Source organism: Eleutherodactylus coqui, chromosome 7, assembly GCF_035609145.1.
Source record: "Eleutherodactylus coqui strain aEleCoq1 chromosome 7, aEleCoq1.hap1, whole genome shotgun sequence".
In the NCBI taxonomy this organism is placed as follows: Eukaryota; Metazoa; Chordata; class Amphibia; order Anura; family Eleutherodactylidae; genus Eleutherodactylus; species Eleutherodactylus coqui.
In genome coordinates this window covers 165,614,105-165,638,083 of record NC_089843.1, presented here as the reverse complement: position 1 = coordinate 165,638,083, position 23,979 = coordinate 165,614,105, and the positions used below count along the sequence as shown (strand labels likewise).

The window sequence follows — 23,979 nt, the reverse complement described above, 5'->3', positions numbered from 1 at the left end:
TTATTTTTCTCTTGATTGTGTTCATTAAATACATTACATAGAATCATAGAAAAAATATTTTAAAAAGTATTAAAAGAATGCCATTAACCAGCATGGAGACGTGTATAGTATGTTAGACTTCTGTCCTGTTCTCTGTCAACTCTGACTCTTCTGGATCCAAACATAGGTTTGATTTCTGGAGCATTTTTGGTCCTAACATGCCAATAATCAAGGCTCCTATTGGTGCGGTGAGTAAAATAGCTAGGAAAGCTATGGTAAGCACATCCATGCCGTAATCTTCAAACTGTGTGTTTCCAGTGTGTCGTGCCATATCCAGGGCTACTGAGCCAATGGCAGCCTGAAGAAAACCAATATTAGAAGGTCTTTTAAAATTGCATTAAACCATAAATTAACAATATTTAGTCATTTGCAAAGGGTCCATTTACACAGATTTATCATTTGAACGAGCCAACGATGTCAGAGGTCACGGGGCAACTTGTTTATACAGGTAGATCCATGAAACGAGAAGTCCTTCAGTCGTTCTCTGAACAACTGAAAGGTTGCTATTTATACCGAATAATTAGTGAACAAGCCAGTGATGCTTTTTGTTCCGGCCTAAGGCCGCCTGCAGACAGCCGAGTCGGATCCCACTGCGAGGATTCTCGCAGCGGGATGCGGACCTGTGCTCCTGCAGAGGCCTGCGGCTTACCCTCTCCCGGCATCTCCTCTCTGCACAGTGTTTGCTGGCGCATGCGCAGAGAGGAGCCGGCACGTCAACCCTGACAGAAATAGAACATGCCACGATTTGTTTTCCACGTGTATTTTCACACAGGCAAATCATGGCCATATGCCTAGGATTGCGTTATGTAGTGCAATCCTATGCAGTCGGGCAGGGGCGGAATTTCCGCCCGTCCGCAGGGGGCCTAAAATGAACGAGAAGTGATTTTCAATCATCTGAACAATAATCGTTCTGTGTAAAATAGCCTTAATTAATCCACAAGTTACTGGCGCAGCAGGTGTTCTGCAGACCCTTAGGCCTTGTTCACACAAGCGTGGTTTTAGCGCAGTATAGATGCGTGAAAAGATCGCGTCTAATAGAACCAATGGTTTCCTATAGAAACGTTCAGAAGGAATTTTAGACATGCAAAAAATTTTCACCTATTAAAGATAGGACATGCGACTGCAATGCACGAATGGAAGGTCAGTGGTGCGTGAAAAGATGGGACCTGATCTATCTTTAGTGTGTGATACGTGGGAGTTTCCATAGATTCCCATGGGAGATGGATAACATGCAGCTACCGATCAGGTAAACGGGCAATTTCACTGCAAATGAAGCTTAATAGCTGGAAATCGTCCGTTCACGCTATTTTTGGTGCAGTATAGGCGCAAACTTTACACGCGCCTATACTGCGCTAAGACCACAATTATGCGAACGAGGCATTAATAATATTGCCTTATTTCCAAAAACTAAAGGTGATTGTGTATATAACCTCCAGGTTACCTCTCAACCACACTGTATGACCATGTATGGCTTCCCCAGGGTGATTGTAGTGTGAGGATATATATATATATTGCCATGTGTTTTTTTATGCTTTATACCTATATGCAAGTTCTATTCAATTCCAAATGAAAAAAAAACTTATATGTCGCCTTACATCAGATATGCCATAGGCCTTGCCAGGCGAAGACAAAATGAATCTTGAACACAAGAAGAATCGGACAAGGACATGTACTTGGCTGTTTTCCCAGAAGCCCATATCAAGATTTTCTGAACTTTCACGGTCTCAGGCCGGAAATCCGGACTTCCCATATATGGAGAATGCATGCTTGGCCGTTTTCTTAGAATTGAGTGGGTGATTCTTTGCACTGGAGTTAATTGAATACGTGATTTTCTGTACATAAGCCAGAGGCGCCGTAGCAAGATAACGACTGTTTTCACTGTCTCAGGCCGGAAATCCGGACTTCCCATATATGGTTATGAGCCCATCACCCCTTGCTGGTGATGGGACAAAGGGTATAAGATCTCATGTAATCTGTAATAAAGCACGGCAAAGCGCAGCCATGTCCCGTGTGAGGAATTATACCAGACCTCCGTGTGTGGTGTCTCTTCTTACCGCCGGCAACGGGGCAAGTGGGGTGGGCCTGATTGGTGCTGTACTTAGAATATAGATTTCCCTGACAAATGGCGCAACCAACTGGGGCGACAAAGCCAGAGCCTACAACGCATTCCACCCGGATCCACGCCACGGGGAAGCCGTCCTGCTGCAAACCGAGCCTGATCAACTCACAGAACTCCAGGTAAGGCCAGCATATATTTATGTTGTGTTTTACACTGCGAGTCTTGCAGCAGGACTGACTATCTGTGGTTTGTGACCGGACGAGTTGGGTTAAGAGTTCTACACGGTAACTCGTGTGGGCTCCGGGTTTGCCGTCATGGACCACTGACCGTGATATGCGCACCAATCGGTCACCCAGAAACTAGTCTGTAGTCTATTTGTACTTTGAAGTTTTAACGTTTTAATAATAGTGGAGATTGTTGTATCTGCAGAAGTTTTTTTTTTTCTCTTTCTTTTCATTTAGTCTCACAAGAGAAGGGACCCTCGGTTTAGTTTAGTTAGTTGTTAATGGTTTAGCAGAGAGGGATGCATTTTGTGAGACAGGCTTCATAAGAGAAGGGACTCTCGGTTGTTTTGCCTTATATATGGGGCTAACGATTTGATTTCAGAAAGATGCATTTTATGGGGCTGGTTCCATAAGAAGAAGGGACCCTCGGTTGTTTTGCCGGTATATAAGGGGCTGACAATTTGAAAATTAAGAGGGATGCATTCTATGGAGCGTGTTATTATTATTGTTGTTGATGTTCTAATATGCGTAAGACCTTATTAAAGAAGACAGAGCCCCTCAAGGGCTGCCGCCGTGCGGATGAATTTGTAAACTGTAAGAAAACTTATGAAAATGTGTGACACCGACCCGCACGGTAGATTACAAAAATGGTGTCTGGGAGGGAGGTCTTTAGGACCCAGAGGCGCCTTGAAAGACCAAGGTTTGCTAGAAGCAGAGAGAGACAGTCAGAGAAAGTTAGGTATGTACACATTATTTGTTTAAGAAAGTATCCGTAAGTGAAATGTTGAAAAGTACAGTAAGTGATCAAGAGGGCGTCAGGAGAGTGTCTATTGAAGGTTATATTGGCAGTTAGGTAGGGGAGAGAAATAAGGGGAGCAGGCAAAGTCGAGAAGAAAGTTACAATGCATGTGATTTGTTGGCAAAGAAAGAAGAAAATGTGTATAATACAAGATAGATAATAGATATATGTGTGTATATATGTATATACTGTATGTGCAAATAGTTAACTGAGCTTGCTTTTAGGGGAGAAGAGTTTTGTTGACATGTAGCTGCGAGTCTGTGTAAGCTTTCCAAGGTCGGAAGATAACAGTGAGAGAGAATGAAGTGCTGACCCTGGAGAATGTCTCTGCTTGCTTAAAATGAATTGAAATGAATTTAATTAATTATACTGTCTTAGTAGGCAGGATAATCTAGCAATTTCTAAGGTATATTCTTACTTATACAGGGGTTGAAAATGAATGTTGCAAGGTCCCATTATATGTGTTAATTATGAGTTCAAAATGCAGGCAATAGTTTAAGCTAAAACAATTCAGTCTGTGTTTCATATTCGTAGAGAGATAACAGTTTGTTTTGAAAAGGTGGGGGCTTTCAGACTTCACTTTTTGTTCAGGGTCAAATACAGAGAAAGAGAGACAAGGGGGGCAGAAAAATACCCACAGATTCTAAAACACTTCAGCGTTTAATATAGCATATAATAGCTTCAATAGATAAGAAATATAGAATGTCTCAGTCACTCAGCAAACTTTTTTCACATAATTTGTCATAAATAGCGCTCATTCACAATCTCATCTCAATAGAATCATGTACTTTATAAAATTATAGCACTCACCTCAATGTTTTTCAACTGATGTATGTATGTTTGTCACACTTTTTTGTCTGTGCATCTGTATGTACTGGTACACCTTCAAGGGGGTGACGGAGCAGACTTGAGAGCATGGATGGATGAGAGTTAGTGACCCGTGTTCGGGCTGTGTGGAATGTGTGATGCAGGTAATGACTGGGGATAAAAGTCCTCCCCATGCATGAGACTTTGCTTGGTTGAGATGTGGACGTGTAGACTGTTAGGCTGAAATGAGCTATGAAGAAAGACGCACGGAGCCAAAATCGAAGGGGTGGAGCTAGATGATGTAATAGTACGTAGTAATGTTTCATCCTTCTTGTCCAAGGGAGGGGGTGAGGATCTTGAACAGCTAGTAAAACTTTTTGTTTTGTTTTTTTTCTCCTGTCTCAAATTTTGATAAGACATTGCAGGCAGGAACAGACTAATAATGAATTCACTTAAAGGGATATCACATTTCCAATATTAGTAGATGTTTTGTAGATTATTCTGCCCCGATGTAACTCATGTTTCTGTTATTGGTGCTAACATCTTACAGGCCTTATCTGCATCCATCAAATCTTTTTACAATGTTATACTACCTTGAAACCGGGTACTCTTGTTCCAATTGAGTACCCTGTTTCAAAGGGGGGGAGGAGAAGGCATAGGTGATCTAGGTATTGCAAATCAGCCATTTTTAAATTTTTTGCAAGCCATTTTTAAATTTTTAAATTTTTTGCAACAAGGTTCTGATCTTTTTGAAATAGAATATCAGCCTGATTGTCTAGCATTGGTGCAACAAGAAAATTTAAGTAAAAAAAAAGTTACTGAAAGCCCTTGTTAATAATGCATATTTTGAGTTGTTTTTTATAGATGGTACCCAGGGTGATTGACGACTCCACACTGGATATGCAGTCGTAACACAACATGACACGGTAAAAGCAGAATGCCTCCGCATGCCGCAGTACAAGAAGCGGAACTAAAAGTCCTCACTGAGGCGTGTAGAGTGGAGGAAGGTAAGACGGCAAACATTTACACTGACTCCCGGTATGCATTTGGCATAGCTCATGATTACGGCCCAACATAGAAGGCCAGACAGTTTTTTACCTCAGCAGGACAGCCAATTAAGAATGATGCAGCGGTGCAGTCTCATGGAGACCCTATTTCTACCTGACAAGGTGGAAAGCTCACACCAATTCCTACACCAGAGAAGCAAGAGGCAACGCCATCACAGGCCACACAGCAAAAGCAGCGGCCCTCAAGCCGTGGAAGAAAAGAAGAAAAGAAGAATTTAACAATAACTTTGGACTTTGACAAAACTTGGACTTTGATAAAAACTTGGACTTTGATAATAAATTTGGACTTAGATAAAAACTTGGACTTTGATAAAAATTTGGACTTTGATATGCTAAAGACTTTACAGTTACAAGCCAGCAAGGAAGAAAAAGACAAATGGACTAAAAAGGGACGGCGTATGGTGAACAGTCAACAGAACTTGCTTACCATAGTCCCTGTGCCCCATGATGGCCCAGCTGACGCACGGAAAGACGCACCTCTCAAAGCAGTAATGATGTCGATGCTTGAACGAGCACGGGTGGCTCCTTGGTTTTCTGTAGCTGCTGCATCATTTGTCCAATTTTGCATGATCTTTGCCGTAAAGCAACAGGGCAGAAGTAAAATTTGCCACATCACACTTGCCTAGACCACTCTACCCATTTCAGGGATTGCAAATTGGCTACACTCAGCTCCTACTTGTTGGGAAGCATGAATATGTGCTTGTTGTTGTTGATGTCTTTTCAGGTTGGAGACCTACTCTGTTACCAAAGTAAATAAGCAGGTAACCGCACAGAAGCTCATGAATGAGGTAATCCGCAGATATGGGGTACCAGAAGTGATTGAGTCAAACAAAGGTACACACTTCACAGGTGAAATAATGCAACACATCATGTCTGCTTTGGGTATATTTCAGGCTTTTCACACACCCTACCATCCGAGGAGTAGAGGGAAAGTAGATACAAAAGACAATGAAGAAAATGGTAAAATTTTGAATTGTAGTGTCTTCTATTAGTTTTTCTTTTTCTCCGGAGGGTACATGCCACAGTAGCTGAGTTTGGGGAATGATTTTCTTGTTAATTTTGTCATAGGCCTCTCCAAGGAATTGTCAATAATGCATTCTGCAGTCTCTGCTTTTCTCCCAGGTCCTACAGATGAGTGTCACAATCTGAAACCAGGTGACAGGGTCTATGTGAAAAAGTTTGAGAGAGAAACCCTGTTTAAAGGTCCTTACCAGATGTTGCTCACCACCCCAACTGCAGTCAAGCTCGAAGGAAAGCCCACTTGGATCCACACTTCGCACTGATAAAAACTAATGATCCTGCATATCCTTTACATGCTATGATGTGGTACAATTCCTCTAACACACACAAGTAGCCACACACACCTTTGACTACTGTACACTAGCCCCCTGTTTCAGAACAAATTAATACAATCAAATGTGCAATATGAAGAGTACACTGAGGGTGAGAATCCAACACCGCATTGTGCTAAGAGAGAAGTTGACGCTCCAGGTGGTAACTTTGATCCACATGTACACATAGATGTAATAGGAGTGCCAAGGGGGGTGCGAGATTAATTTAATTCTTGAGATCAGTTTAAAGCAGGTTTTGAGTCCTTATTTGCTATTGTCACTGTTAATAATAATGTAGATTGGATGAATTATATCTATTACAATCAGCAGAGGTTTGTAAACTACACCAGAGATGCTTTGCAAGGGTTAGCTGACCAGTTAGGGCCCACTGCATCCATGGCGTTCCAAAATAGAGTGGCCGTGGATATGATTTTAGCAGAAAGAGGTGGGGTATGTAATTTCCTGTTTGTGTATTATCCCTTTGATCAAAGAGTATGAGTAAGGGACTGGATAATGTGACACCAACATTTCCCTTGTTTGAAAAAGATGAAGAGCCAGTTCCGATAATGCCAACCACGTACGTTACCAGAAGAATGGAGAGATGGACTAGTACTGCGCCGCCCTGGTCTCATAAGATGGACTGTCAGTGGAATTCCCATTTGCCTAGGGAAAGGCAGAAGACCTTAGGTTCCGGCGAGGGCACACCCTGCGGGGTGTTAACTCGTACAGATAGAGGGTATGGATGCCTGGAAATAAGCCCAGGGAATCCATGGCCTCCTTCTAAGGTGAGGTAGGGATCCCTCCCTTTTAGGAGTAGGGACTTACGGGCAAGTGGAGAAACCCTGACGCAAGGGAGAGACGACCGAGGAAGAGTGCAAGGTCTGATGCTTGATCTCCATATTAAGTTTTTTAGGGGGGTTTGTGAGGATATATATATATATTGCCATATGTTTTTTTATGCTTTATACCTATATGCAAGTTCTATTCAATTCCAAATGAAAAAAAAAACTTATATGTCGCCTTACATCAGATATGCCATAGGCCTTGCCAGGCGAAGACAAAATGAATCTTGAACACAAGAAGAATCGGACAAGGACATGTACTTGGCTGTTTTCCCAGAAGCCCATATCAAGATTTTCTGAACTTTCACGGTCTCAGGCCGGAAATCCGGACTTCCCATATATGGAGAATGCATGCTTGGCCGTTTTCTTAGAATTGAGTGGGTGATTCTTTGCACTGGAGTTAATTGAATACGTGATTTTCTGTACATAAGCCAGAGGCGCCGTAGCAAGATAACGACTGTTTTCACTGTCTCAGGCCGGAAATCCGGACTTCCCATATATGGTTATGAGCCCATCACCCCTTGCTGGTGATGGGACAAAGGGTATAAGATCTCATGTAATCTGTAATAAAGCACAGCAAAGCGCAGCCATGTCCCGTGTGAGTAATTATACCAGACCTCCGTGTGTGGTGTCTCTTCTTACCGCCGGCAACGGGGCAAGTGGGGTGGGCCTGATTGGTGCTGTACTTAGAATATAGATTTCCCTGACAGTAGTACTTATCTAATAGCGATTTCAGAAGTAATGCTGCAGTTAGACAGAACCATTACATTCAAAAAAGTTAAACTGGCATTGCCAAGCTCTGGAGGAAACCAACCCCGCCCTCAATGGCGATGTGGTTTAACAAAATAAGATGGATCATGGAGATGGAGGACCTATCTGCAACACTTAAGGGCACACAAGAAAAGTTTGAGAAAACTTGGTATCACTGGATAGAGTTCCAAGACTCAGAAGAATACCGCTCGTTACTCAGCCCCCAACCCACCTGAACTAACTACAAGCACACATACATATCTCGTCCTCCCTGGCACCTACCGTTTTAACCCGATCTCCCCATTAGCGTTTTTTTTTTCTCATCTCGCCCTCTCTCTCTGTCTTTTTCTCGCCTTCTCTACTCTCCCTCAAACCCCCCCCCCCCCCCCCCAAGCGTCTAACCCTCGTGTGTCCTGTGAGTCTATTAGATAAACCGGTTAATCAGGTTCAATATAAGACAACCCAGTTGTATTTGGTAAAAAATGTTCCAAAAGATTATTCAAGAAGTCCACTAACCAGTTTTCAAGTGTTCAAAAATAGTTTATTGTAATCTGGATATATTTCAAAAATTCCGCCTTCCAAATCTACAGTTACTAGAATTGATGTGCAGATAGACTTACTCGGATATCCGAAAACGACAACATGATTGTAAAAGTATATGTTCATGCAATAAATAAAGAATTTATAAAAAAAAAAAAAAAAAAGTTAAACTGAACAATCACACTGTGCAACAAATTTTTAAAAAACGTTTTGGAACAGAAAGTAATTGATACATTTCTGTAAAATTAAAGCCTGCTGATTACACTGGTAAAACGGGAAACTTACTGGTGGATGCTCCACAGTGTTTACGCCACGTGGAAACATTCCCTATATATTACATAAACCTACCCTTATAGTGGTCAGTCAGCACGCAGTGTGTAACAGCGATTGGGAAATAGCTGCACAATCACTTTTGTTATTCTTTTTATTAAGCATGGTTAGTAGTGAGCCTGCTGGATTACTTGTATAGGCAGATTTCAAATAAATACAATAAAACGGCAATTAGATTACAATATTCCCCATAATTGGAAAACCTTATGTGGCAGAAAAAAACTGATAACATATTTAAATTCAGCGCACAAAGTTACTATCAGCCGCCTATCTGCTTATCTGTTACAGAAATTGTGTTGCACAGTTTAAACGCGAGCCAACGACCGAACAACGAACGAGAATTGTTAGCTTCTTGTTCGCGGTTCAGTTTCAGCCGACATAAAAAGCACCATCGGCTCGTTCACTTGTCGTTTTCTTTAAACACTTATTGTTCAGTGTTTCACATATGAATGAGAAGTGAAGGATTCTCAATGATGTACCTGCCTGTCTAAACAGACTGCATGAGCGCGAGCTCTGATGACGTCACCAGTTACTTCACTCATGCAAACGATTCCCAGAGTGATTCAGTGTAAAAGGAGTGTAACAAGGTGGGCAATTTTCCTAAAATGGGATTAAGATCAATGAGCAAGTCTTGAGAGTTTGTAAAACAGAAAATTGTTTCCACTTACCCGTTAACCCCTTGGAGACACATACATTTTTTTATTTTTTTTAAATTTTTGCTCTGCACTTAGAAAAAAACCAAAACATAACTTAATAACAAATTTAAACATTATCAGTTGACATAGCTGTATGAGGGCTTTGCATTTTTCAACTGTGCCATTTTTGAGGAGATGGGGGTTCTTTTTATGGCCTACATGGTGCGTCAAAAATGTATTCAACTATCTTTATTATGCGAGTCAGTAGGGTTAAGGCGATACAACATTTATATAGGCTTTTTGTCCTACCTAGATACATATTTTTTTTAAGAAAAATAATTACTTTCAGCCTCCGCCATCTGCCCACAATAACGTTTTTGTTTTTACCTGGATACAGTTGTGTAAAGGCTAGTTTTATGCAGGACTTATAGTTTTCATTGGTACCATTTTGGGCTGCATACATTTTGATTAAATTTTTATAAAAAACATTTCTCGGGAGACAGGGCTTATTTAAACAAGCATATATCAGTCGGGTTTCATGCCTGGCCGATATATGCTTCCATCTAAACAGTTTCCCCCTTACCTCCCCTTTACCAGCTCTCTGCCTCTCTCCTCCAGTGCGATGTTTGCAATGGAAGGGGGCAGGAGGGGCACAGCTAAGATCCGCTCTGTCCTGCCCACTCCCATTGTTGACTATGGACAAAGGAAGGGGGTGGGAGCTTAGCTCCGCCTAATCCCATTGCAACTCACTTGGAAGGGAGGAGAGAGACAGGGCCGATGAGTGGGAGGGAAGGGGGGGCTGCTTGGATAGAAGTGTATATCGGCTGGGCGTGAAAACGCCGGCCGATATACGCTTGTGTAAATAAGCCCAAATGGTGTCAAAAAAGGTGCAATTTTGGCACTAGGTTCTTTTTTTGATCACGGGGATACAAAGTATGTTTTATTTTTTTATTTTAAAAATGGGGAGAAAAGGATTTATTTTTACAATTAATATTCAGCATTTTTTGTATTAAAAAAATCTTTCTTTTGGGGTGTATGACGTGGCTTCCGAAGTGAATGTCTGCCTGACTGCAGAGCTCCTGATCTACCAGGGCTCCAAAGCGCTGAAACTACACCAAAATGAATCTCACTTGCTGCCAAATTGTCCAGGATGCCGAAAAGAGGGAAGCAATCATCAACTAACCTGAAGCTGATTAATTTCTACTTCCCTCAGTTTCCAACACAGGATAAAGATTGCGAAGCTAGAAGATTGATGGAAAGCACTCCTGTATCTGAACATGCGGACCGCTTGCCTGACAGCGTGAATTCTGGAGGTGAGGACCCAGCTCAGAACCATTACATCACGAAAACTTTCTGACAGTCAGGCTGCTTTCACATGAGCGCATATCGGCTGGCCTTTTTCATGGCCAGCCGATATGCGCTGTGATCTGATGCATTGGATTCTAATGCATCAGATCACATGGGCGTACTTCTGAGAGGTACGAACGCCCGGCCAAGCCAATATAGAGTAGGGTGTTTTTACATCAGGCCCAAAAGATAGTCCTGGGCCAGAATACGTCAGCCACTGCATAGGCTCCTATGGAAGCCCATGGCAGTGGCCGTAGGTGGGAGGCAGTTTAGCAGCAAGGCTGCTAAACTCACTCCCTCCCCATTGCAGGCTCACCTCCCGTTCCTCCCCGCTCGTTCTGTCCAATGGGAGGGGGTGGGATGGGGGTGGAGCTAATCATCCCGCCCCGCATCCTCCCATTGATGGCTATGGACAAAGGGCGGAGCTAAGCAGCCACCATCTCCCCGCCCCTTGTCCATAGCCATCAATGGGAGGAGGCAGGGCGGACAGGAGCTTAGCCCCACCCTCTTTCATTGCACAGAACTAGCGGGGAAAACAAGAGGTGAGCCTGCGATGGGGAGGGAGGGGAAATGGGCAATGGCCTGGTGAGCTCGGCCCATTTGCGCCAGCCTCACCAGGCCATATGAACACGTGCACAAACTTTTGGCCAATCACAGCCAGCGCTTTCAGGAGGCGGGGATTTTCAATTCCCGGCCAGAAGATGATGAAGAGAAACAGTGCCGGCACTGAAGACGTGGCTGGGCTGACAGTGCTAGAGATTAAATTATAGCTTTGACTGTAGGATTTCCTTCTGTCAAAGTTGCAAAGCACCGCATAAAAATCACGTTTTCGTGAGATGCAACAGAGAGGAAGGCTCCATAGGGAAACATGGGCTACAAAACCTCACTAACGAATTCAAGAGCTTCTGCAAAAAAAATCAACTTACCTACTCTCTCTTAAACTCAACAGGAAGCTCTTGATTCACTTATTACAGTAGCAGAGGTGCTTAAACATATCAATTCCCTACCAGTCGGCACATTGCCTGGCCTGGATGGCCTTACAAATGCTTATTATAAGACCTTCCAAAATCTCTTATCTCCGCATTTGTGTAGGCCCTTTCAAGTGGCGGCTAGAAAAGGTTCTTATCCTACAGATAATCAATGAGCTTTAATAGTAACCCTTTCCTAAACCAGGGAAACAACTAGACACCACCAGAATTTTCGGCCTATATGACTATTAAACACGAAGATCAAAATCTATGCAAACATTCTGGCTCCAGACTAGTACTTAATATGCCTTATTTCATTAAAGCTGATAAAGTTTGTTTCATGAACAGTCGACAACCACAGACAACACTAGAAGGGTCCTACATCTCATGCATTATATCCCAGCGGCTCTTCTTGCTCTGGATACTGAAATGTATGGCTTTGAGGCTCTAGATAAGATGGGATTTGGCGGCCTTTTTCTCAACGCCAGATCTGCATTGTATTCGAACCCTTCACCATGAGTATTCACCAATGGTGCTTTATCGGATGATTTCAAGGGTTGGCTTATTTTCCCACTGATCCTTATACTGTCCCTGGAATCATTAGCTGAAGCTCTTAGAAAAAATTCCTCTATTAAAGAAATAGAGATTGGTGATCATTCTCACATCATATCATTATATGCTGATTACATTATCCTGACGCTATCAGATCCCGTACTCTCTCTTGACAAGACACTGGAAATGACAAAAGAATTTGGACAGATATCTTACTACAAAATAAAGGCACAAAAATCCCAAATCTTACCCACGAACATTCCTAACGACATGTTACACTGTCTTTGTAATAAGCATCACTTTCATTGGCAAAATGAAGGTATGAAATATTTGGGCATAACAATAAGCGCCTTACATAAACTTTAGCAACATAATTTTGATACATGTTGAAACTACAAGAAGACTCACAGACTGTCTAAATTAGATATAATGGATGGGGAAAATTGCCAACTTTTAAAATTCTTTTATTGCCAAAACTCTTATCTATTCCGCACTGTTCCAATTGACCTACCACAACGTGGTACAAAATCCTACCACAGTTTGTCTGGGCACGAGTGACCAAGACGATACTTACAAAAGACAGATGGGCAGAAGGCCTGGGCCTTCTGGACATGGAAGACTATTATATATCTACACCTACTCTACCAAATGGCTCCATGAAGATCTGAAAACCAGAAGCGCTTGAACCATACTGAATACCCCCAAGCTTCTCTTGTCCTGATTAAATCTTTACTTATGATTCCTCTATGGCATTTACTTCTTCCCCCCGCTTCTCTCCGCTGACTGAAACAGCTCTAAAAATATGGAAAAAATTCCATGATATGAAAATCTTAAAGTTTCCCCCAGAAAGAATATATTACTCTAGACCTGTTTCAATATATACATGAATATTTCTAAGTAGAGATCATCACATACCCTCACACTCGCATACTTAGAGCTTCTTCACACAGGCGTATTTGCTCACGCAACATTTGTGTTCACAATACGCATTGATTTCAATGGGTCCGTTCTCATTTCCCATTTTTGCATGTGCATTTGTGCACCAAAGGGTCCAATTGAGGTCTATGGGAGGTGCGCAAATATGGACACAATACGTAAGGGAGTGTGCGAAATACAATGCAAAATCACTAAAGAAATTATATGCACATTGCTACACGGTAAAGCTTTGGAAACAAGTTCTATCTCTAACTCAAAAAGCACTTAAGTGTACCACATATGTAGAAACACTAGTGAAAAATCACATTAAGATGGTTTTATACACCAGTTCGTCTAGCCCAAATATATCCCAATTGTTGGAGAAATTTTTGTGGCAGGGGAGCTTTTTTTGCATATATTATGGATCTGCCCTCTTCATTATTTCAATTATTATCCTATCTGGTTGGTTATACATTCCAGAAATCTCCTTCATTGGCATTGATAAATATCTGTTCCCATGTGAGCCTAATACAGTTCCACATTCTGGCCTATTAAGGGCTGACGCTATCAAAGTTAGTAATACTTAGACACTGGGAGAGTATTGACACCCCCATATAGCAGAAATTGTCACCTTAATCAATCAGACATTTGTATGTAAAAACATGCTTGCATGCAATCCATCTTTATTCTTGAAATTTTCAATATACATGGAAAGTCTAGATATCTTGCAATCAGTGCATACCGGGATGATCACTGTATACTCTTCTGCCTGTTTAGACTCCCCTTGCTTTTATTAGTTAGTTGTTAAATACCTGGAGCTATATTTGTGATTTTCTTTTTTCTTTTACCTGGCATTAGATATTTATTTATCCACTTCTGTTATTTCATTGTTTAACTCAATAGATGCTATTTTCTTTCTTCTTCATTTCATAACCTACTTAACATAAGACATGCATTACATGGCTACTCACTGCTCGTTAGGCAGCCTGCAGACAGCCGGGTCGGATCCAGCTGCGAGAATTCTAGCAGCGGGATGCGGACCCGCGCCCCTGCAGAGACCTACGGCTCACCCGCTTCCGGCGTCTCCGAAGCTCTGTGATGTGCTGGCTGCCGCCCAGCCGGCGCATGCGCATAGCGTAGCAGTCGAGTGTTTACTGACGCACAAGACCCGCAAAGAAATAGAACATGCCGCTATCTGTTTTCCGCATGTGCTTTCACGCGGACAAATAGCGTCCGTCTGCATAGGATTGCGTATCGTAATGCAATCCTATGCAGGCGGGTACGGGCAGAAATTCTGCGGGATATCCCGCCGCGGAATTTCCGCCCCTGTGCATGGTAACTGAATGGCACCCGCAATCTCGTCACTGGGGAAGCAAGGGTGCATTTGGGAAACCTGGAGCCCTCTCCCTCTGTCAGGACTTTTAAAAATCCCTATCAGCACTAACAACAGTATTTAAATGGTTAATGGGCAGAATGGAAGTAATCTCAGGTCTCGGCCACTGCCTCCGTCAGCCACCATGTATGAAGCAGGCTCTGCTCTCACCCTTGCTTCATACAAACTCCACATACTTCCAAGGTACAGTACATGTACCTCTTATGTCACCAAGGGGTTAATATGTATTGATATAGTTGAACCTTCTATGGTGTCTTTGAAGACAACTTAGGTTGGATTATTTTACTATATATGGCTACAAATACACCCTTACCTGAACTGTAGCTTTAGGCATCCATGCCAAAGAAATAAACACCTTTTCTTTCACATTAAAGCCTGCCCAGGACACCATTAGAAAGGTGAAGCATATCCGTACGACCAACGCAACGCCAAGTGTGGCGGCACATAATCCTTCAATTAAATCAGAGAAAGCATTGTGATTAAAAAACACAAAAACATTCCTCAATGAAACAGTCGGATCTCAGGAATATGATGCTATAGTTTTCAGTCTTCATGTCTGCGGGATAATTCAGACAATTGTAATGTTGGCCGCATTTTAGAGTCCTGTTAAGTCCTCGTTCACACGGGCGACACGGCATCGCCACGAGAAAAATCGCAGTGATATTGCATCACTGGTTCGTGCAATTCTGCTGCGGTTTCTCGCGGTGATACCGTGACTTTGTAGCACCACAAGCGAGGATTTTTGGGGGTAATAGTGGGCTTGAAATATAAGCCCTACCCCAAAAATAAGCTGTAGCTGAAGAAAAAAAAAGTATGCATCACCTAGAAGCACTGCTCGGGGCTCCGCTGCAGCTTCTTCCTGCTCCCCAGCACTTCTCTTCTGGCCGGGGATAGAAAAATCCCAGCCTCCTGGAGGCGCTGACTGTAATTGGCTGACACTTAGCCAATCACAGCCAACACTTGATGAATGGCTGTGATTGGTTCATCAAGCGCTGTCTGTGATTGGCTGACGCTTAGCAAATCACAGCCAGAGCTTCCAAGAGGCGGGGGTTTTTCAATCCCCGGTCAGAAGATAATGAAGAGAAACACCGGGGACAGGGAGAAGACATGGCCAGGCTGACAGCGCTGTATAAAGAAGTATACATTTTTCTGGCGTTTGCCATTTTCCTGCACCCAAAAAAAGTTGTCTTTTTACTGTAAAACTTGGCATGCAGTTACATCTTAGACAGATATGCAAATGATTGGTTGTGGCATGATTAAATGAACAGTCTTGACACCTGATGCCCTAAAAGCGGTTCCCTTGGCCTATAAAAAGGCTCTCAGAGGCTCCTCGTGTGTAGTGACCTCTTCTTCTGCTTGTGTAGAGATTGTTGACCACTAGATGCCTCTACAACGTAATTGAAAAGATTTCATCCCGTTACCAGAGTTTGAGAGGGGCGCATTAGTGGAATGCGAGAAGCTGGAGGGTCGTATTAAAGAACCTGCCTGCCACCTGGTCCGTTCTGACCAGACTGTTGGGAGGTGTTGGGACCTGTGGACGTGTGAGGGCACACAAGGTGACCGGGCTCAGATCGCACTGGCAAGACCACCAGTGGTAAGGATCGTCCTCTGTGGAGAGGAAAAAATTAAAATGAAAATAAAAAAACCCTCAAAAGAGGACTGAGGCAGGCAGGGGTACACAGAATAATGGTTTACAGGTAAGTACATACTATGCATATCTATTTAACCCTTTAATCACCCACCAGTTTTTGCATTTTTTTTTTTTAAATTGCACCTTCCAGGAGCTATAACTTTTTTATTTTTCAATCGACAAAGCTGTATAAGTGCTTGTTTTTTGCAGGACGAGTTGTCTTTTTTTTAAAGGTACTGAAAAACTTTTTTAAGGGGGAGGGGACAGACATGGAGAAAATGCAGTTGCGCCATTGTTTCTTTGTTTTGTTTGTATGGTGCCCACAGTGCAGTAAAAATAACATGTTCATCATTCTGCTGATCAGTACGATTGTGACGATACAAAATTTATACCCGTTTTTTTTTTAACTACATGTAAAAAATAAACTTTTTTAAAATTATTTTTTACCACCATATTCACACAACTTTTTTTTATTCTTCTGTCAATGGGGCGGTGTGAGGACTTGATTTTTTCAGGGTGCACTGTTGTTTTTATTGGTGCCATTTTGTGGTAAAAGCAACTTTTTTATCACATTTTATTTGATTTTTTTCTTACAGTGTTCACTGTGGGGGATGAATAACGTAGGATGTTATTACTTTGAACTTTTAGGGACGCAATGATATTTTTTCTCCTGGTGTTCTTTCCTCTGTCTCTTCTTATGCAACTGTGCTTCTGCTACTCTGCATCTCCTCCTCTTTTCTTCTCCCCTCCCCCTTAACTCCACCCCCTCTGTACTTGTTAACCCCTTCCTTCCCACTCCCCGTTAACCTTGTCATGGGCAGCCTCCGCTCCAGCCTTACTTGACTCGGGTGATCCAGCCATACCACCTTATAGAATTACCCCATCTTCCCTTAAATACATTAACGACATACACCACTTATTTTGGATAATTCAGCCACAGCAGCCATTTTTTTACAAACATAACATTACATAAAATAACATTTCTTTAATCCTAATATTTCCCCATAACCCAAAAGAGGGGAGGTTCCGGAGCCCCCCACGGTCTGTCACCTCCCCATTTTAAGAAAAAATACCCGTAATGCCTCCCGCCGCAACCAACTGACTCGGGAGACCCACATTTTTCAATTGGCTAAATATACTAAAGATCGGACAAGGGTTTTTTAACTTTCAAATATGTTTTAATTTTTAAAACATGTTTAAAAATTTACTAGGCTACAATCAGCCATGTAAACCCATTGGCACCCCGCGATCGTGTCATGGTGGGTCGATGAGACGTCAATAGGGGTCCTCTCCTCTGGCTAGCTACTTACATTTCTGCAGGCAGCATTGATTGCAACATGTAAATAGTTAAATAACCAAGATCAGAACTGGCTGTTGCAAGCAGTTGTCAACTGTTACAAATAGCCTACACCCACTGGGTATGGAGTGGGGTCAGCTCCCAAGCCTGCTCCATACCCCAGCCATAATTGCATGACCTGCATGTAGTTTATGTGCTTGCCAAGAGGTCAAAAACAATCTGTGACCATCTCTGAGGGCGAGCCCCAAGGGTTGGCGGGTTTAACTGCAGCTCATAAATATATAGAAGACCAGTCCTCTATGTGTGGCTGCTGCTAATAGAATGCAAGTTCCTCCCAAACTACTGCACATATACATACGCAGACATATCGCTGCAGTAAGCGTGCCTGTCAATATCTTATGCTGCCCTCAAAGAGCAAATAGATGGCAACAAATTTCCTTTAAAACTCAACCTAAAATTTAAACGAAACTTAATAACCCATAACATTTCATACGGAACTAAAGGTTATCACTCCATTAAAATGTAACTGCAATCTAAAAATGTGATTGTTACTCTGTTAGAGGATATATTTACCTACAGTCTCTGGCCTTAAAGAAGAAACAGATATCTCAGCTCCAATCAAGCTGAAGAGCAATGGCTGGAAAATATCCCAGCCAACGGCTATTATGTCTTCAACCACTGCCTGTAACAAAAAAGAAAGAATATGTTATAATTCTCACATGGCAGCCTAGAAGACAGGAATCAACAGAAGCACATGAATATGAATCCACGCCGCTGCTCAGTAGTATAACTAACCCCCATTGCCAGCAGGTGCATACAGATCAGGAATACAATCATGCAATTTGCATAGACCAACAGAAGAATTTGTAGTATCAATTGCATCATGTGACAGGTCTTCATAAACCCGGAAACTTCATAGCCAGGTTTACATGGTTAAAGAGGTTGTCCAGATTTAGAAAAACATGGTACCTTTCTTCCAAATACAGCGCCACCCTTGTCCATAGGGTTGTGTGTGACACTGCAGCTCAGCTCCATTAAAGTAAATGGGAGTTGAGTTGCAATACCAGATATAACCCACAGACAAGGGTGGCACTGTGTTTGGAAGAAAGCAGCCATGGGGCATGGCAGCCTAGGATCAGCCATGAAAGCAGGGGGACAACAGCTTTAAGCATCCATGCACAAGCCTCATATCAACATGTATGATGACAACCTTTTGTATAAAGTAGTGGCAACACATTCTATAAAGTGAGAAATCACACATACCCAATTGGAAAGCCGATGGGCAAATATGGGTTTAGCAAGAGCTAAAGAGAAATTTCACAGACTGATATAAAGTTGCATCCATGTTTCTAGGGCACAACTCGCATTGGCCAAAACACGGACATCCCATCTGTGTGCTGTTCGATGTGCCAGCCACCGCACATAGACTCGTGCTACTTTTGTCCAAGAATTGAACAAGGATAAGACATGCTGCGATTTTTTTTACTTGCACTACTAGGGCTTATTCAGACAGACGTATATCAGTCGGGTTTTCACACTCGGCTGATATACGCTGCCCCTCTCTGCAAGGTGAGTACGGGGGCCGGGCCGGGAGCAGTGCACTGAGCTCTCGCCCTCTCTCCGCCCCTAGCCACTGCTTGCAATGGGAGGGGTGGGATGGCGCGGAGCTAAGTTCTGCCCGCCCTGCCCCCTCTCATTGCAAGCAGGGGGCGATATATGCCTGTCTGAATAAGCCCTTAGTCCGAGTTTGAAAAAAAAAGCCCATGTGCATACACCCATTCAAATAAATAGATGAAATTTCCATACAATTTTCAGACCGCAAAACATTTGTGTGCATGTGTCCTATATATGTAGTGCCAAGTGTACAGTGTTGTTGGAGGATAAATTATGGCACTAGTCTAGAGGAGCATGGGCTTCACTTCTAACAACAGTTTGGAAAAAGACCAAGTCCTTATCGGTATTAGTGTATCTTGAAGCCACCAGGAAGTCCTGGTGGAGACAAGAGTGACAGCGGGGTGATGCCCCCTGAACCCGAGTGGTCAAGGTACACTAATACCGTCCTTATCATCCAACCACACTAACACTCTGTGGCTAAATGGGTACAAATTGCTATTGTGTGTAAAATGTGGAGGTTTTTTCTAATAGTAGTTTTGGAATAAGATGCTGTTCATGTTTACATACTTTTGGCCTGTCTGCGGCACTCAAGATGTCAAAAAGAAGTTTGAAAATAGCAATAGTTTCCTCCTTCATAAAATGGTTTGGGCCACTAATTAGAAACCATTAATTTCAATAGGTTCGTTGACATGTACGTATTTTGGGAGCGCAAAAAAAAAAATATGCAGCATGCTCTACTTTCCTGCACATTTGCGCAGGAGAAGAGCACATGTTGAACTAATTACACTAATTGCCCATTTCGATGAACAGGAGCATGGTTGCAGGTTTTATTTGCACACGCAAAAAGTACAGTAAAATATGCACATGTGCGTGCAAATACACAACGTCCATTGTACAAATGTGCGCATTACTGCGCTTACGCCCGGGTGACACAGGTCTTACATTGTAGAACAGTGCAAAGATTTTATGTCCCAGATAACCTCTCTCTCCTAGACGAGCTACAAGGCATTTGTACACAAGGCTTTGCTACGACTAGTCCCTGTTTTGCATTAGGTCTATCAGGTTACAGTACAGTGGGTTTACCTTTTCTCCAGCCCACCCAATGCCTGCCAAAAAAGCCGTCACCAATGTGCACAGTCCCCCAGATCCTGGAAAGCCAAAGAAAAGACTACCAAACACGGCAAAAAGGGACAGCGCCAGAATGAGATAAGACCTTTTCCATTTCAGTTTCTCCTGTTGATGGAAAAAAAAATTTGTGAATTCCAGATATTTACAGCAAAGCAAGCTGCGCATGCAGTTATGGAAGAGTTCTCTATACTTACGCAGCTGCGCAGTTAGGGCGGTTTTACACGGTGGAGAAAATCGTGCGAGATTTGTGCGTTGCAAGACGAACATATCTTGCACAAATATGAACCCCATTCTTTTGAAGTCACATCGCAGCGTGTCCTCTCTTTTCACGTTCATCGGAATAGATTGCACATTGATTTCAATTGGAGCTTTAATGCCGTGTGATGTGCACGCGAGTGCGATGTGAGGTTTCCCATTAAAATCAATGGGAAGCTCTTCAGATCCTCTTTTGCACATAAAACTCGCACAAGAGGATCGGAACTTCACCGATGCAAGGAATTTTTGCACATTTAATTATTGAAATAAAGATCCATGAAAAATTCGTATTTTTGGGAAGAACTGTAATTAGAGCTACAAGTGAATGTGACAATGACACCCCCCCCCCCCCAACAAGATCAGCTCCAAGACCAAGAATAATCCTACGAAGGGTACACATAAAAAACAAGGGAAAGCTGCAACATCCACCTGATATGGGCCAACGGACATCCTGGCAACCAAACACAGCGCAGTTTTTTATTCTGCAAACTGCTGAGGTAAAATGAGAGCTCCATAGATTGGTTTCTATGGGCAACAAGGTGAGATATATATAATCAACTAGCTGATATACCCGGCTTCGCCCGAGTTAATTTGGTACTGGTGTTTATGTGGTGTTCACATGGAAAATCTTATGAAGTTGCGGTTACTTTAGAGATACCGAGGAAAAAAATATGTTCACCATTTTGCATGGTTCTTTGCCTTACCCAGGAAACACCACGGGGAGGCAACCATGCGACGTTTCCTTCATATAAAATGACATCAGGAAGTGAGAGAATTAGATTCTGTATGTAAAATTGGATGCCAATTCTTTTGCGCTTAGAATTGCATAATCATGTTGGGACCCATTAGCTTTTCCTATTTATGACAATCAATGTTCGTGCCAAATTTCAAGTTTCTTTGGCATCGGGGAGAACAAACAGAAAAAATGGTGTTCCTGCGCTACTTTACACGAAAAACAGAGACCGGTTCTTTTTTTCTTTCCAAAGAATTGCAGCGGTCAGTGATGATTCATATTAAGGACATTTATTTAAACATAACAAATTAAGGTCAAAAGCCTTATATAAAATAAGTATAATAAATAAATATACTTGCAACATAAAAAGTAACAATGCGACGCGTTTCGACGTTCTAGACGTCTTTCTCAAGCATAAAACACTGCAGGACAAGCCAGGTATAAATAGTACCAGAATACAATAATGATTAATTACATACCTTCCCTTGAAAAGGTCACCGGTATTGTGCATCGTTCCGGTATGTGGCGCCATCTTGGGCCAGGAATGATGACGTTCTCATAGCTAAACCATGAGACTAGTCACGTCACATCTACCAGTCCGGAGCTACGCTGTGTGGATGGCCCGCAGCGCTGCGTTCCACACATCGGCGAGGTGCCAATAGTTACGGCTAATTGCCACGCCCCGTCACATGACTCCCCAGGTGGGGCCGCGCCGTGTAGGTGAGGCGCAGCGCTGCGTTCCAAATGGGGAAAACAAGCCGCAGGCGACACAGCGGAGCCGCGTCACGTGACAGCTCTATCCTGGATTGAAGCCCAGTCATGTGACTGACATCCAAAAGGTTAACAATCACTATATATCACAAAAGGGTGCTATCAATACACCCATATATTGCAAATACTGTTAAAAATATGTAAAAGATGTCAAATATACTCAAGCCCATATGTTACACATAAATAGCTATCCATTGTCAACTCTATCATTAAATCAATAAGTGAAGGCTATGTTAAACATAATAAAAAAATTTAAAGGAAAAAAGTAAAATGGGATGGGATAGGAAGGGGAGAAAAAAAAAAAAAAAAAAAAAAAAAAAAAAATTTTTTATATATACACACATTCAGGATAACTCATAAACAATTTTGACGCTATAAAAATATACATACTTATGAATATAAAAATTATATATAAAATTCATTTGACTGACCCTAAATAAGCAGACTATGTATTCATATTTACCCTGTATATACAAAAACTCCTCTAAGACTGTTCAATGTTCAGACAAGAAGACTATGTTTTTCACAGATGAAACCCAATTACCTAGTTATCCTGAATGTGTGTATATATAAAAATTTATTTTTTTTTTTTTTCTCCCCTTCCTATCCCATCCCATTTTACTTTTTTCCTTTAAATTTTTTTATTATGTTTAACATAGCCTTCACTTATTGATTTAATGATAGAGTTGACAATGGATAGCTATTTATGTGTAACATATGGGCTTGAGTATATTTGACATCTTTTACATATTTTTAACAGTATTTGCAATATATGGGTGTATTGATAGCACCCTTTTGTGATATATAGTGATTGTTAACCTTTTGGATGTCAGTCACATGACTGGGCTTCAATCCAGGATAGAGCTGTCACGTGACGCGGCTCCGCTGTGTCGCCTGCGGCTTGTTTTCCCCATTTGGAACGCAGCGCTGCGCCTCACCTACACGGCGCGGCCCCACCTGGGGAGTCATGTGACGGGGCGTGGCAATTAGCCGTAACTATTGGCACCTCGCCGATGTGTGGAACGCAGCGCTGCGGGCCATCCACACAGCGTAGCTCCGGACTGGTAGATGTGACGTGACTAGTCTCATGGTTTAGCTATGAGAACGTCATCATTCCTGGCCCAAGATGGCGCCACATACCGGAACGATGCACAATACCGGTGACCTTTTCAAGGGAAGGTATGTAATTAATCATTATTGTATTCTGGTACTATTTATACCTGGCTTGTCCTGCAGTGTTTTATGCTTGAGAAAGACGTCTAGAACGTCGAAACGCGTCGCATTGTTACTTTTTATGTTGCAAGTATATTTATTTATTATACTTATTTTATATAAGGCTTTTGACCTTAATTTGTTATGTTTAAATAAATGTCCTTAATATGAATCATCACTGACCGCTGCAATTCTTTGGAAAGAAAAAAAGAACCGGTCTCTGTTTTTCGTGTAAAGTAGCGCAGGAACACCATTTTTTCTGTTTGTTCTACCATTGTGTGATCCGACCTCTTATGAGGTACGGATTTCTCTGGGTGATACCTGCAGCTCTCCATTGGAGGACAATCCGGTGGATTCGTTTGTGACAATAAGAAAGAAAAATGCTATATGCCTGCCTGGATACTAGGTGCTGACATGCTCACCCCAGGGTGTCATGTCTAGCACCAGGTGAGTTAATATAAGTCACCCACTACTTTTTTGAAAAGTGTTTGGCGCCCTCCATAACTTCCTCTCCTTTGGCATCGGGGAGTGAGAGAATTAGATTACGTACGTAAAATTTGGACGCTAATTCTTTTGCACTTAGAATTGAATAATCGAGTTGAGACCCCTTTACTTTTCCTATGTATGACATAATCAATGCTCGTGCCAAATTTCGAATTTCTATGACATCAGGAAGTGAGAGAATTAGATTCCGTACATAAAATTTGGACGCTATTTCTTTTGCGCTAGAATTGAATAATC

General features: G+C 42.2%; 1 protein-coding gene across 2 annotated transcripts in view; it reads right to left on the bottom strand.

Moving 5' to 3' along the window:
• LOC136572921 (sodium/hydrogen exchanger 9B2-like) overlaps window positions 1–23,979 on the bottom strand; it is a 46,261-nt gene continuing 22,282 nt past the window's right edge. For both annotated transcript variants that reach the window (XM_066573950.1, XM_066573951.1), the window contains 4 exons: window positions 20,223–20,372; window positions 18,099–18,207; window positions 14,912–15,048; window positions 1–337 (listed from right to left, as the gene is read on the bottom strand). In XM_066573950.1, coding sequence (XP_066430047.1) covers window positions 113–337; window positions 14,912–15,048; window positions 18,099–18,207; window positions 20,223–20,372 — 621 coding nt within the window. In that variant the 3' untranslated portion in view covers window positions 1–112. The remainder of the gene's footprint in view (window positions 338–14,911; window positions 15,049–18,098; window positions 18,208–20,222; window positions 20,373–23,979) is intronic.